The sequence below is a fragment of the Phyllostomus discolor genome, chromosome 11 (genome assembly GCF_004126475.2).
Source record: "Phyllostomus discolor isolate MPI-MPIP mPhyDis1 chromosome 11, mPhyDis1.pri.v3, whole genome shotgun sequence".
Classification (NCBI taxonomy): domain Eukaryota; kingdom Metazoa; phylum Chordata; class Mammalia; order Chiroptera; family Phyllostomidae; genus Phyllostomus; species Phyllostomus discolor.
In genome coordinates this window covers 2,088,825-2,102,905 of record NC_040913.2, presented here as the reverse complement: position 1 = coordinate 2,102,905, position 14,081 = coordinate 2,088,825, and the positions used below count along the sequence as shown (strand labels likewise).

The 14,081-nt window shown below is 49.7% G+C and overlaps 1 protein-coding gene across 6 annotated transcripts in view; it reads left to right on the top strand.

Moving 5' to 3' along the window:
• Positions 1-14,081, top strand: part of NBEA (neurobeachin) — a 449,525-nt gene that overhangs the window by 138,424 nt on the left and 297,020 nt on the right. For 5 of the 6 annotated variants that reach the window (XM_036011183.1, XM_028526291.2, XM_028526290.2 and 2 more), the window contains 2 exons: positions 5,452-5,606; positions 7,774-7,897. In XM_036011183.1, coding sequence (XP_035867076.1) covers positions 5,452-5,606; positions 7,774-7,897 — 279 coding nt within the window. The remainder of the gene's footprint in view (positions 1-5,451; positions 5,607-7,773; positions 7,898-14,081) is intronic. The other variant, XM_036011184.1, reaches the window with a different exon arrangement.

Below are 14,081 nucleotides of genomic sequence, written 5' to 3'. Positions count from 1 at the left end.
CGTCAGAACTGGACCACGTTTCTCCACGTTCTCCACGCTTTCCTAATCCCAGTTACCATCATTGCTTGCCTGGGTTATTGTAGCATTTTCCCGACCAGCTCCCACGGCCCCTTTGCCCTTTTCTGCTGAGTCTATCCTAAACGAGCAGCCAGCGGGATCTTGCTGTAGCCTAGGATTGTGTCCCTCCCCGTCCACAAGCTTCGAGGGTCTCCTGCTTCCACTCTGTGGAGGAGGTAGTGGGCCACAGGGGCCTTGACGTCGCTCCTGTGGCTTCTCTCGTCGCGCCTCGTCACTCCAAATATCGCCCAGGCTTATCGAGTCACACTGCCCCCTCCCTCTGCCTGGGACACCGTTCCCTAGGGATCCTCCTAGCTGATCCTGTCCCCCTTGGTGGTGGCCCTTCTGCGCCTCCTGTTAGGGAGTGTCCTCGTAGCCTGCTTCCCAGGACCACTCCTTGTGCTTTATGTTTCTCCTGCCACTGCCTCCCTGATGTCCTGTGCTTGCTCCCTGTGAGATTGACTGTGTGTCCCCCCTCCCTGGGGAGCGGGCGTTCGCTCCCTGTGAGATTGATTGTGTGTCCCCCCTCCCTGGGGAGCGGGCGTTCGCTCCTGCGTGTGACTGTGCGTCCTCCCTCCCTGGGGAGCGGGCGTTGGCTCCTGCGTGTGACTGTGTGTCCCCCCTCCCTGGGGAGCGGGCGTTTCGCACAGACGGGGATTTTGTCTGTTCCATACCCTGCTGTGCCTGAGAGCTTAGAACAGTTCCGCACACATGCTGGTGCTCTGCAGATGTTTGTTGAATGAATGAATGAATCTTAGGTCCCGTCACACATCTCTGACTTTGAGATAGGATAAATCCAATGACGGAAGGGTTTGTGCTCAGTGGACTATAAAACATATAATGCAGGGGTATCAAACTCATTTTCACCAGGGGCCACATAAGCCTTGTGGTTGCTCTCAAGAGCCGAATGTAATTTTAGGACTGTATAACTGTAACTACTCCTCAACAGTTAAGTGATAGCTCAGTGTTGCTGCCAGGTAGAAACAAGGTGCCGGGCCGGATAAAACAAGGTGGAGGGCCGGGTTCGGCCCCCCGGGCCTTGTGTTCGCCGCCTGTGCTGTAATGAATCACTCCGTGGAACATCGGGTTGAAGTGAAGTGGATTGCATAATTTCCTGGTGTGTGGTATTTTGATGACCTTGGAGTCTGTGAAGGTTATATATATGTAAGGGAAGTATCCACTTCTTTCCAGCTCACAGTGTTGAAATGGGGTGGAAGTGTGACATTGTGTGGGAAAACAGAAAATATTTTTAAGATTGAAAAATGCAATTGGTAAATTGTGTGTAATGTAGAGAATTTTAGCAGTCTATCAGCATAAATAGGAGATCTAGAAGAAATCTACAGTGAAATATATTCATAGTTTAGGTTGGAGGCTTTTTTAACTTGTATGGATCTATTTTTGAAATCTAGATAAAAATTTCATGCTCACCCTAGAAAGCATAAATGTACTACAGAAACTTGTGTATGTTTCAGGGTGTGTATGCACCCTGGTGGGCACCCAAGTTGGCCAGTGGGTTTCTACGTAAGCCTTTCAGAGTACCCAAGTGGCAAATGTGGAGTAACACCCTGGTAGCAGATTTTGTAAGAGTGGACAGTGTTTATTTTCATGCACAAGCAGTTGAAAAATAGATAATGACCTTCCAAAAGGTAATGGATGTGTTGTCAGCACATACTGACAACTGTAAACTTTCAAGTCATTTGTAAAATGGGTTTCTTAGGACACGGAGTGGTCTCAGGTGTTACGGAAAGGGCAGTGTTGCCGAAGAAGTGGCACTGAGGGCGGGAGCGCACAGTCTTGTGATTCCAGATAAAGACTCGGCCGTACATGCCCGACGAGCAAAGGTGAAACGGTAGTTCTTATAAATGCATGAAGTTGCAGATGGAGACAGAAGCGGCGAAAACAGCCACACCCAGCCTCCCACCCGTTGCTGCTGCTTGTGACCGTAACGTGCCAGCCCTGCGGCCACATCCGAGATCGGGAACTGGGGCTCGTGAAAGTCGCTGGGGGTTCCTCCCTCCCGTGGGCCCTGGTTTGGTAGGGGACGCACAGATTTCACCTGGTTGCCTCGCCACGCATCTTCGGGTTTTTAGTCAGCAGAGTTATTTTCCACAATTTTCTGTAATATTTTCATCTCTCAGCCTTTTCTCACATGCCGTGTTTTCTGGGTTTGCTGTCATCCTAACTGTTGCCTTGTGGACGTGACACTGTTTGTCATCGTCCCTGAAATGCGGTGCCTACATCCCACCTGGGGCTCCGGTCACGAGGTCTGACCGTCTGGGTGTGTGGGTGTGGGCCCAGGCTGCTTCGGCACTTTGGGGCGTCACGGAAGTGCTGATCGCTGAAGTGTGCTGACCACTCCAGCACCCAGGCCACGTGCTCAGCACTTCACCCAAGCTACATCCTTTCACCTCTGCAGCAGCCCCATGAGCCTCCCCTTGGAGGGGAGGGGAGCGGAGCTCGGAGAGCTGCACTGGCCCTTTGGAACACATGCCCACGAGTCTTCGTAGTTGTTGGAGGTAGAATCCTAACTCCGGTTTGCCAGACGTCCGTGCCTGGGCCCCCAGCCACTGCGCTCCAGTGGGTGTTCGCACGCCTCGTGCGGCTGCCAGACTCGCGGAGCCCGCCGCCGTGGCGTGTCTGCGGACGTCCACGCCTGCTGCGTTCCTGCCCGGCGCTTCCAGGTTTCTGGTGCGCGGGCGTGGGATGCTGTTCGCGCGTACTTACAGGTTGTTGACGTTAAACCTTTTTCTCTCACCCGTATGACGGACATTTCGTAAGACAGTTCTCACAGCCTCGGCCCTTGACAGGATGCCTGCAGCGGCTCGCAGCGGGGGCTCCCCGGAGCTGGTGTTTGGGGGTCGTTGTTCTGCCGCCTGCGCCTGTGCTTCGCTGCACCTGTGCTTCGCTCAGCCCCTGTTTCTGGGGCTTGTTGGGAAGGGCCGTCATGAGAGAGGCGGGAAAGTACTTGCGTTTCCCCGAGGCCTGCTTTTCCATCAGGATTTGATCCCTTTGCTTTCTTGCTGGACAGTCAGTGAAGTGGTGCATCTCGGTTTTAGTTTATAAGGTCAGAGAAGAAAAACCCCAAGTTATAGTTCGTTCTTTTTTTCATTGATCTTGGTGTGGATCATTATAACCAGATACTGTATATCTTATAGGGAGAGAATCATTTCACTTAAAGGTAACAATGAATATTTCTAAGGTAACTCATAATCGACAAAGTCCTTTTAAATACCATATTTGGTAGTGTATTAATGTGTACTTTTTTTCCCAAATTTTTTGAGGGAAGCAAGGGAAAAATAAGGATGTGCATTATACATGGGTAAGGCCTGAAATATCTTCTATGTGTTCTTGTGTTTCGTCATTGTTACATAAAATTTCTTGTACCATAATTTGTTCAGAAATAAATCTAAAATTACTTATAATACAAAAAACCAAGTATCTAAGTGTAAATAAATAAAAAGTTCAATGAAAAAATTAAAATGAAAATTTTTTTTTCCTGAAAGTTTGGGCCAGAGACAAGGGTGCGCATTATACACAGAAAAGTACGGTCATCTCCGTAACCCCCCCCCATGTGACGTAGGGGCGTTCGCCTTGCATTCTCACCGAAATGAGCGAATGGAGGGCGGGTCGCGCAGCTGGAGAGGAGTTCGTTAGGCCGACCTGCTGTCCTGACTCCACAGCCTGCGTTCTCCTGCTTGCCTGGCCGCCTCCCGCGGGGAGCAGTGAGGGCGCTGGCTGAGCCGTGGCCGACCGGGGGGCTGAAAACAGAACGTGTGATCTGGGCAGTGTATAACGTAGCTGAGGGTCAGTGTTGGCTCTGATGAATTCGACCGTGTCCATAAAGAAAAAAACAAGATGCCCAGAGGTAATGAAGGAATATTTTTTGGCTCAAGTAAAACTAATGTTATTATACCTTTTATTACAAAAATTAAAGAGTAATAATTAATAAATTGAAAGTTAATTTCTAAGATTAAGAATAATCTTAAAAATTTAGATTTCTGACATTGAAGAAGCCATTGATGACATTAACAAGAGTATTTCTTTGAAAAATAGTGGCATTAAGGAAGTGTAAGTCACAGACTTAGTTGAGCTTGAGCCATTGATGAAGGTTCTTTTAAGTAGAGCTTTTCAACGGGGAAATTGTAAAGTATAGATGCACTTAACCACCTAACTTACAGGGTAGCTTTGTACCATTGGACACCCAATTTCAAGCATTATACTTGAGCTTGAAACACCTCACGCATTTACTTTCTAGATCAGTGATTTTTCAACCGTTGGGCGGCAAGAATCTTTAAAACATGGATTACCTGCCTATTCAGCCAGGGGCACTGACCTCTTTTCCCCTAGATTATCACGTAAAAAAATGACAACAGGAAACACAACAACAGACATTCAGTGTGAATGAATCAAAATTATTCCTACTTTTTTGGTCAGTTTGGCAACAAACATACTTTCTGGTGTGCTGCCGAACATCAGTAGTCAGTGGTGTGTGCCAGGAGGCGGGCAGCCGGACGCGCTGTTCTAGGGGAAGGAGCACAGTGCCCTTTGAGTTGTGCTGCGGGTGCGTGTTTGGGGGTCGCCGTGCCGTGAGCTTGGGAAGAGTGGGGCTTCCTGCAGAGAAGTCAAGGTGCTCATCATGTCAGGAAACAGACTCTTTCTCTTCAGGTGGACTAACATTCCTGCTCATTTGTAGTGTAAGATGAACACAGCATCATGTTCAGACTTTTTGTTTTGTGAAGTTCATGTAAATATGCTCCAGAAATATGGGAGAAAATACTCAACTCCTGTGTTCAAAAAGTCAGGGTTCAAAAGCCAAATAGATTTTCATCAAACATCCAGTGTAGTACCTTAGTTCTTTTCCATTATACTAACATTACTACGAGGAAAAAGCATTTGATTTTTTCCTAAAAATAAAATATAAACTTATTTAATATCAGATTCCTTGATTTCATTTTTTTGCTTTATTATGAAGACTTAGAATTTGGCTTTCAAAGATTTTATGACTGTTTTACATATGGAGAATATAATGTAGGCAAGATGGACATTTTATGTATATTTTTCAGGAAAAACATTGTGTACACATGCAAAATATTCTAACTCGAGCACACATTTTCCCGAAGTCATGATTATAGCCTACATGCCCTCCTGAGAAATGTTTGCGAACTCCAAATTCTGCATAAATGCTTGCTGCGTGAATTATAGTGGTCGACGCACTTCACAGCGCCTCCTTAGCATCCGTACTGTGTTCACCAGTGAGGCAGTGCTCAGGAGTTGGGAACGAGGGGGAGGAAAGGGAGAGAAGAGGCTGCAGATTGTGTGTGTCTGCCTGGTGGGGCCCGGGTCCGCCCTAAAGCCCGTGTGGTCTGCCACTCCCCACTGTTTTCCTTCCCACAGGAGCGTCGTGGTGCCTGTGAAGAAGCCACCTCCTGGGAGCTTGGCTGTCACCACGGTGGGGGCCGCGGCCACCGGGACCGGGCTGCCCACGGGCAGCACGCCCAACATATTTGCTGCAGCTGGAGCTACACCAAAAAGTATGATTAATACCACAGGTATCGTCCTTATATATTTTTGTGATATTCCATCCTTGCTTTCTGTTTTCTGTATCTTCATTTTTCTTCTTATTTGGTCTTAAACATAAATGACCATTCTGGCCGTTCAAGGGCATGTTCGTCTGTAGAGAAGGGTCTGCTTTGTGTTCCTGCCCTTCCGCACTCGCCCGCAGCTGCAGGGCGTGTTTCTGTGTGCTCATTTCAGAGGACGCTGTTTCGTTTCTCGTCTTCTCACGACGTACTGCTGTGTACTGTGGGGCAGTACCACATTGCTGAAAGGTGCTTGGGAGCACCGACGATTTGAACCCCGAAGTTTAATACGTGAAAAAGTACATTTTGTAAGAATAACAAGGTGTGCCGAATATGTTAGTGACATTTCCTGGTTGAACCCCAATCTGTACTTTTTGCTGAACCCTCTGAGGGAGAGCAGAGCTCCCCCAAGAGCCTCGGTGATGCGCGAGAGCCTCAGCTTAATGGAAGTGCACGTGGCGGAGAGCCATGGTCTGGCGTCGAGCTGACGCGCACGCCTAGGTCGCAGCCGTCTCTAGTTCGTTGTCTGACGTGTTTCTAATGACTCCGGGTACAGGGAATTCCAGTCACCACAGATTTTAAATGCCTCCTAAAATAGCCTCTTTTTTTTTTTTGTAAATTTCCAGAAACATTCCTGTTGATTAATAGATAAATAAATCCTTACCCAAGTCTTTGTGGTTCCATTTTAGGTATTTATAAAACGCAAGACGACCCCTGACTTTTCCTCCCTGACTCTAGTAGCCTCTCTCCTCCAAACTGTAGAGCCTTGAAACTTCCCGTCTGTCATCACTACCTAGACTCCTCCCATTTCATTCATGGCATAGCTCCTCTCTGTGCTTTCTGTGTCTGTCGTGTTTGTCCTGCCACCGGAGACGTGCCACGAGCAGCACACGATGGGTTGTAGGAAGTAGAGTGCACTCTGATAGCCCTCTGAGCGCATAACGTCATTAGTGGCTCTGTGTTGAAGAACGTGTCTTTGATTTACCTGTATTATAAATGAATATTTACATCTGGCTTCTCTGAAGACTTTACACAAAATATTTGTATTCAGTTTACAACCTTACTCTTTATTTTGCTTTCTAAAAATAGGAATAAAAATAATTTCTACCAAAATATATACCAGAAAAAGTGTTAAGGTTTTTAAAATGTGCCAGTGTAGTAGGAAAAAACCCTGCATTTGGTATTTATTGATTATGTCCTTTTTAAAGAATATAGGTAAATGAAATCACTTCTTTTTCTCGTTATATGAAACAAGTTATTTTGTTCTAATTTCTATTTTATGAACTAATATTAGATACAGGAATGGATGCTAGCTAGCAAGAGGTCTAGTGATAGTATGACGTGTACAGTGTACAATGAAAACTGAGCTGTAGCAGTAAACCCTCCGTAGTGGTGGGCGTGCGCACATTTCGTGGGCCCGCGTCCTAGCGGGCCCCAGCGCCCGGGGTCTGTTTTGGCACAGGCACGCCACGTAAGCTGTGGACTGGAAGCCCCACCGGGCAGTCCTGCTCTGTGGGCGTCGGTGCGAGGTGAGGTGGTACCCAGGGACGCTAGATGTCTCTCAGCTCCACGGCTCTTGCACGTGCTTGTGGAGCGGGTGTGCTGTGGAGAAGCCTGTTCTAGAACGGCACCTGCAGGTCACTGAGGAGCGCTCCGTTTGAAATGAGGGGCAGCGCCACTCGGCAGAGCCCTTCCGACGCCGCCGTCCCGGCAGAGGAGCCTCTGGTGCCCCAGTGCCGCCGAGTCGCGCTCGGGCGCCCCGCGGTAAACTGTGTGCTGGGCGCGGGGCCGCAGACATCCCGGCACAGCCGCACACGCGAGGTTTCCGCATCCGAGTTTACACTGTTCTATCAGCCGCATTTTATCAGGACTGCTTCCGTTGTTGATGTCTTGTGTTTACACCCCGTTTGTAACATGTAGTTTTGTTAGACTGTTACGTAAGTAAATTGGCTAACGTTTAATACAGCACGTTATTTATAATTACAGAGTTACTAGTGTACCAATAGCTGATGAGTTTTTAATTGTTAAAGTATGTTTTGAAATCCAGATGAGTAATTCTGCGTAGGAATGATGTAATGAAAATTATGCTGTTAAATAAATTCATGTTTAAGGCTCAGTGTCACTCTCTTGGACACAGGTGCCGTGGATTCAGCGTCCTCCTCTTCCTCCTCTTCCAGTTTCGTGAACGGTGCTACCAGTAAAAACCTGCCTGCTGTGCAGACCGTCGCCCCCATGCCCGAGGACTCGGCCGAGAACATGAGGTACGTACACGCCCCCTCCCCCGTCCTGTTCGCTTTTTACTCGTCTCCTGCCCTCTCAGACGGGGGACAGTGGGCCCTGAGCACCCGGGGGTGGCGGAGGGTCCCTGAGAGCGGTCAGCGGTGGGTTCTGTGACCGCCCTTCCGAACTGCATCGTTTTCATGCTTTTTGCTTGTTACTCATTATACAGAAATCTGCTATATCTCAGAGCCCAGAGATCTTGAATAATTTTCACACATTAACTTGGCTAAATTTATAACCCATTGTCAGTGCGTCACAATATCCAATAAAATAAAAACATGCACAGATGGTAACATCATAAAATCAGGCATCTTTGGGGTGGTAATGAAAAGTTGAAATACAGACTTTCAAAATAAATTTTCAAATTACATATAACATACATAATGGAACTTGAATAACCAAACGCTTCTTTATTGTGATTAATAGATGAGAATGTATTTTAGTGCTGTATCAGAGAGCGTTCCTGGAAGAGACTGGCCCGTGTTCTTGGGGTTAAAGGGCACGCACACACTTGTGTGTGTCCGCATTTCTAACTCGAGCACCCACAGGCGCAGAGTGTGGGGCCCTGCGCGCACGGGGGCACTCTCCTGTCTGCTCCCCGACATCCAGAAGCAGAGCCCCCCAGAAGCCCCCTCAGACCCCCCCACACCACTGTTCTTGCTCCTCTCACCTTCCCCCCCACCCTGACTTCTCTTATGAGGCCAGCTCTTTTTTGAACTTTCTGTAAACGGGACGGTACAGTGTGTACTTTTGTCTCTGGCTTCTGTCAACATTGTGTGTATGAGATTTGTCCATGTTGCATGTAGCAGTAGTTTATCTTTATTGCGTTTCTATCCCTTTCCGAGTCCATATTACAGTGTGTCAGCCTGTCTCGCTGACAGCCGTTGGGATTCTGCGGCTCTGCGGCTCTGCGCTGTTACCGAGAGCGCTCCGTTGGGCGCGGCGCTGCTGCCTGCACCTCGGGCCCCTGGGTGCTCTGCACGTGTGCCTGCGTGTCTTTTGGGTAAATAACATGGAATAGGATTTCTGATTCACAGTGTTGGTGCGAGTTAATTGGACTGATAGTGCCAGCTGGTTTTCTTTCCTCCTTACTGACTGTATTGGGGTGACACTGGTGATGAACGTACACAGGGTCGGGGTGTGCAGTCTCTCACACATCATGTGTGCCCAGTGCGGTGAGCGTTCACCACCCCGGGTCAGGTCTCCCACCGTCACCCGCGGGTCTTCCCGAGCGGCTGGGTGGGCGTGCGCAGCAGCAGCAGCGTGTGCGAGTTGGCCGTTCTTCACGTCCTCACGGTGAAGAGCTCTCGGTGTCGTCAGCCCCCTGTGCCGGCGTCTCGGGAGCAGCAGGGCGGTGTCAGCCCCCGTGCCGGCGTCTCGGGAGCAGCAGGGCGGTGTCCCGCCGCGTTTCCAGCGGCCTCTCCTCTCCTGGTGACTAGTGAACTTGGGCGCCCTCCTGTGTGGTGCTGGTCTTCTGGTTTTCCTTTCGTGTAATTTGCCTGTTGAGAGCTCTTGCTGATTTAAAAATAATTGAGTTGTCTTCTCACTAATTTGTAAAAATTCTTTATGCATTTTTAAATCGAGCCCTGTGAGAATTATGTTAAATGCATGTATCTTCTCCCATTCTGTGGCTTTTCTTATCATTACCCGTGTGATCTGTTTCGGTCAATGGAAGTGGTAAGTTTCCACGAAACTCAGTTTATCAGCTTCTGTTAGTGCTTTCTCTGTTGTAGGTCACATCTCTGCCTACGTTTTCCCTGCTTCGCCTTCCGGCTGCTTTATTCACTGCTCTTCATGTTTAGGGGTGCTGCCCGTCAGGAGCCGCTCGGGGCTGTACCTGCAGGGGACTGAACCCACAGGGGCTGCACCAGTCTCGCTCCCGCCGGCAGTGACCGAGGCCCCCTTCCCTCCACACCGTCTCCCACGCCTGTTAGCCCGCCCTGTCCGCAGCAGGCACTCCGACAGGGCCAGCGCTCGTGCGAGAAGATGCCCGCGTTCAGTGCCCTGGCTGTCGGGAAATGCAAGTCACGTGCCACCTTCTGTCAGTCTCTCAGCATTCATACCCTCCAAGATATCCCTGCCTTTTACTTCTCATGTTTGTTGGTCCCCTTCCCCCCTCCCTCTTTTCCTGCCCTGGCAGCAGTGAATTGGTTTCGTTTATGTGGCCAAAGGAACATGCGTTGGCTGGGGAGAAGGGGCAGGAAGCTGTTGGACCGAGGGCCGCGCAGCGGTGCTTTTCCCCCAGTGCCCGGTTCTCGCACATCAGGTGCAGCAGGCACAGGGAAGGCTTATGCAAACACAGTGCCGCTCCCCCAGAGGAGCCCCTTGTAGAGGAGCCCTGGTGCCCTCCTGTTCCCGCTGGGTCTGGCGCTGAGGGCGGCTAGGGACCTGGGACAGCAGCCCTGCGGTCGTCCAGAGGACCTGGCAGAGCTCTTCTCCCCACTCCCCCCATCCCCCCACCCCGCCCTGTGTGAGCAGCACACCCTGATGGTTCCTGCCTCCCAAGGGCTCCGCCCGCCCAGCAGACCTCCCGTGGTTCCCAGCCGTCTCCTGCGCAGTGCCTCCTGCACAGCGCAGCGCCCAGGCTGTTCCGTGGGCCCTCGGCCGTCCCCTGGGGACTTGCTCTTCAGGAGGGTGAGCTCAGTGTCCTGCGCTGTCGTCTGGGACCCGCCCTTTCAGGATGATGTTTTTACGAAAGAGATTTTGTTTCATTGTCTTCCGGTCTGTGTAGTCTCTAATAGAGTGTTGGTCTTACTGCTGTTTCTTGTTATAATCTGTCTTTGTTTTCTGATGGCCTTCTTGAACATTTCACTTCACCGTTGGGTTTCGGCAGTTCATTATGACAAATCTTGGTTGTTAATTACTTTTCATTCTGCTTGTATTTTCTGTGCTTTTTGCATTGGTGGTTGAAGGCCTCTGTCGCTTTTGGAAAGTTCTTTCTGATTGTCTCTTCACATTTCCTCTGCCCTACCTCCTCTCGTTTAGTATTGCTGCTATAAATAAATGCCACAAACTCAGCAGCATGAAACAATCCCCTTCATTATGAATCGTTCCGCTGGCTAGAAGTACAGCCGGGGTCATGCTGGGCTCACTCTGGACTTTGCCGTTCCCCATTCGAGGCTTTGGGAGGGACGCCGGGTCATTCAGGTGTCGGCAGAATCCAGTTCCATGCCATGGAAGGACTGGTGGCCGGAATTCTTTGGTTGACTGTCAGTCTGGGGTGGCCCTTAGCTTGCGGGGTCTCCGTGCCAGTCCTCGCGTTCGCCCCTGCCTTCAGAGCCAGTGGTGGCGTGCCCAGCCGGCCTCATCCTCAGGTCACTCTGCCGCCCTCCCAACGCCTTCGGGCCTTCTCAGGCACCGCTCTCCCAGCCCGCGTGTGCGCTCTCGGCTTTTCCGGCTTCCTGTGACTAGACCAGCCCCCCACACAGGGCAGGGGGTTCTCCTCATCTTGGCTCACGTGGCTCGATTTTTATTTGCATCGCCCCTTCAGCCACGGAGCATGGCCCGTTCACAGCTCAGGGTCTGTGTGACAGTGTGGGCGGGTGCCTTTGGGCAGCCGCACGCAGCGTCCGCATTCTCGTCCGGGAGGGCCGACGCCGGCCCTTCTGCCCCGGGCACAGCACGCACAGGCACCTGCCCTCTCTCCCCCGCACTGTGTGTGCATGTGCTTTTAAGTCATTTGTTTCAATATGTCTCTTTTTATTGGACCAGTTTTTAATTTGCTGATTTTTTTTTACTTGGTGCTATTGAGACTATTGATAAACTCATTGAAGGCATTATTGTCTCTTTTAGTGTACTTTCAATTGGTCATGTTTTTTCTTTGTGCTGAACTTCCCCATCTGTTTATGCATGTTGACTATCTTTTCAATGATTTATCAGTTCTTAAAGTATTGATCATAGTTGTTTTAAACTCTGTCTGCTAGTTCCAGTGTCCGCTGTATCTGGGACTCTGATTCCCTTGGGTGTGATTCTGACGACGCTGATTTTTCTTCTTTGTACTTATCGGAGAAACTGGACATTGTGTGCAAGATAGCGGTGACTGGCATCCGTAGTATTTATGCTGGAGACGGGCCGGACCCTGCTGGGGCCAGGCCCGGGGTGGTGACACTGAAGGCCGGTCGCCCTCCAGCTGCTCGCCCCTCTGCCTGGGCCTCGTGTGCATCCAGGGCCGGCGTGTCAGAACGCCTCTCTCGGGCTTCCTGTTACCGTCACTCATCTCTGGGCCTTTTCCTTTCATGCTGCGCTTCAGAGAGTCCCCAGGCCCCCTCCCCGCACTGTGGTGGCTTCTGCTGCTACTTGTCACTGGGTACTTGCGAGCCTGGTGTTTGGGGCCCTGGAGTGGCTCTGGGTCTGGAAGGTGGGGCCTCTCTCTTCCTGCCCCTCCCCAGAGCAGAGTCCCTTCCAGTCCCTTCCTTGGTGGCTGGGACAGGGACAGGCTTTCTTCCGTCACTGTAAGGGCGGGGCTTTACTGTCCTTCTCCGAGACACACAAGCTCTGTCTCACAGTGCACAGGGGAAGGAGGGTCTCAGGGGGCATGGGTCCCTCCCTCTGAGTGCTGTCCCTGCTGCCACCTGGCTTCCTGCAGCAGGGGTGAGGGCCTCGGGGAAGAGCCTGTGGGTCCCTGCAGCTCTGTGTCCGCCTGCAGCTCAGGAGGTGTGTTCTCTTCCATCTGCTCGCTGTCGGGTCCTGCAGTTGAGTGAAAGCTTTCTCCATTTCTTCCCAGCTCCTGTAACCCCAGTGCCACGGCTCCCTGCCCCCTGCCCTCCTGCCCCCCGCCCCCTGCCCTCCTGCCCCCCGCCCCCTGCCTCCTGCCCGGCTCCGGGCAGACTCCCTGGGGCCTGGACCTAGGCTCTGACAGGGTCGGACAGCCGGACACCGCTTGGCTGCCTGGCTTTCCCGTCCCAGCTGGGCACGGGCGGACCCTTGAGAGCGCCCCACACGCAGATGGGGAGTTCCCCGTGGCTCTTCCCACTCCATATTCCTAACCAGTGATTGTCCAGTTCTTAGTTTCAAAAACGTTAAAATCAATAAGCATGTCCTCAAGTGAGGACTAAAAAGATAGAAAAAAGAAAATCATGGGGGGAATAAAATAAGTGAGAGTTCTTTCAGCTTCGGCTGCAACGCCTAAAGAATCATAGCTTAAAGAAGCCACTTTTCCATCCATTTCGGGGTCATGGTCCGATTTCTAGGGTGCACATTAGTCCTCAGCTGCCTGTTAATAGTGTGCTTGTGTTTTATAGTGAACGTTTAGTGAAACACAAGCAACGTATTTAAAGTCAGTCTGCCCACTGCTAGTCACAGTGTGTAGCTGATGAAGAAGGTGATGGCTTGACTGTATACTGTTTCGCTGTCGTTAGTACTCTCCCAGTCTTTTCTCTGCTTCCGTTTTATTTCAGTTCACTTACTTCTGCCTACATTTCCTATTTTATTTTTTAATTTTTAAAGAGTTTTATTTATTTACCTTTAGACAGAGGGGAATGGAGAGTGAAAGAGGGAGAGAAACATCAAAGTGTGGTTGTATCTTGCACGCCCCCTACTGGGGACTTGGCCTACAGTCCAGGCATGTGCTGTGACTGGGAATCAAACTGGCAGCCCTTTGGTTTGCAGGCTGATGCTCAATCTACTGAGCTACCCCGGCCAGGGTGCATTTCCTAATTTACATAGGAGCATTTGATTAATACAGTCTGCTGTGGAATGCACTAATAATTTTGTTTATATATGGGCCTTTGGGTACATTGCTTAAGGGTATATGATTATTCATTTTCATTTTAGATTTTATTTTTATAGATATTTTTGTATAATATAAGTAATGAATATACTTGGAATAATATAAGGTATTCTAAAGTAAGAACTTTAACATACCAAATTAAATTATGAAGGGCTTACTATATTTTTGACATTATGCTGAGGACCTAGGTGAATAAAAAAATTAAAACCAAAAGAAAATAAAAATTGCAATGTTATGAAGTGGCACTAACATAAGGCAGTTTATTAAAACACAACTCATATGTTAGTAATATCTAAATAAAAGTAGAATTGTTGTTTTTCTAGAATTCTAAAACATACATTTGAAAATAATCAACACTTTGTTGTGGATGCAGATTTATTTAGAAACTGAGACATAAATCTGACTTTTTTCTGATGGTACATATAACCTCCTCGGCC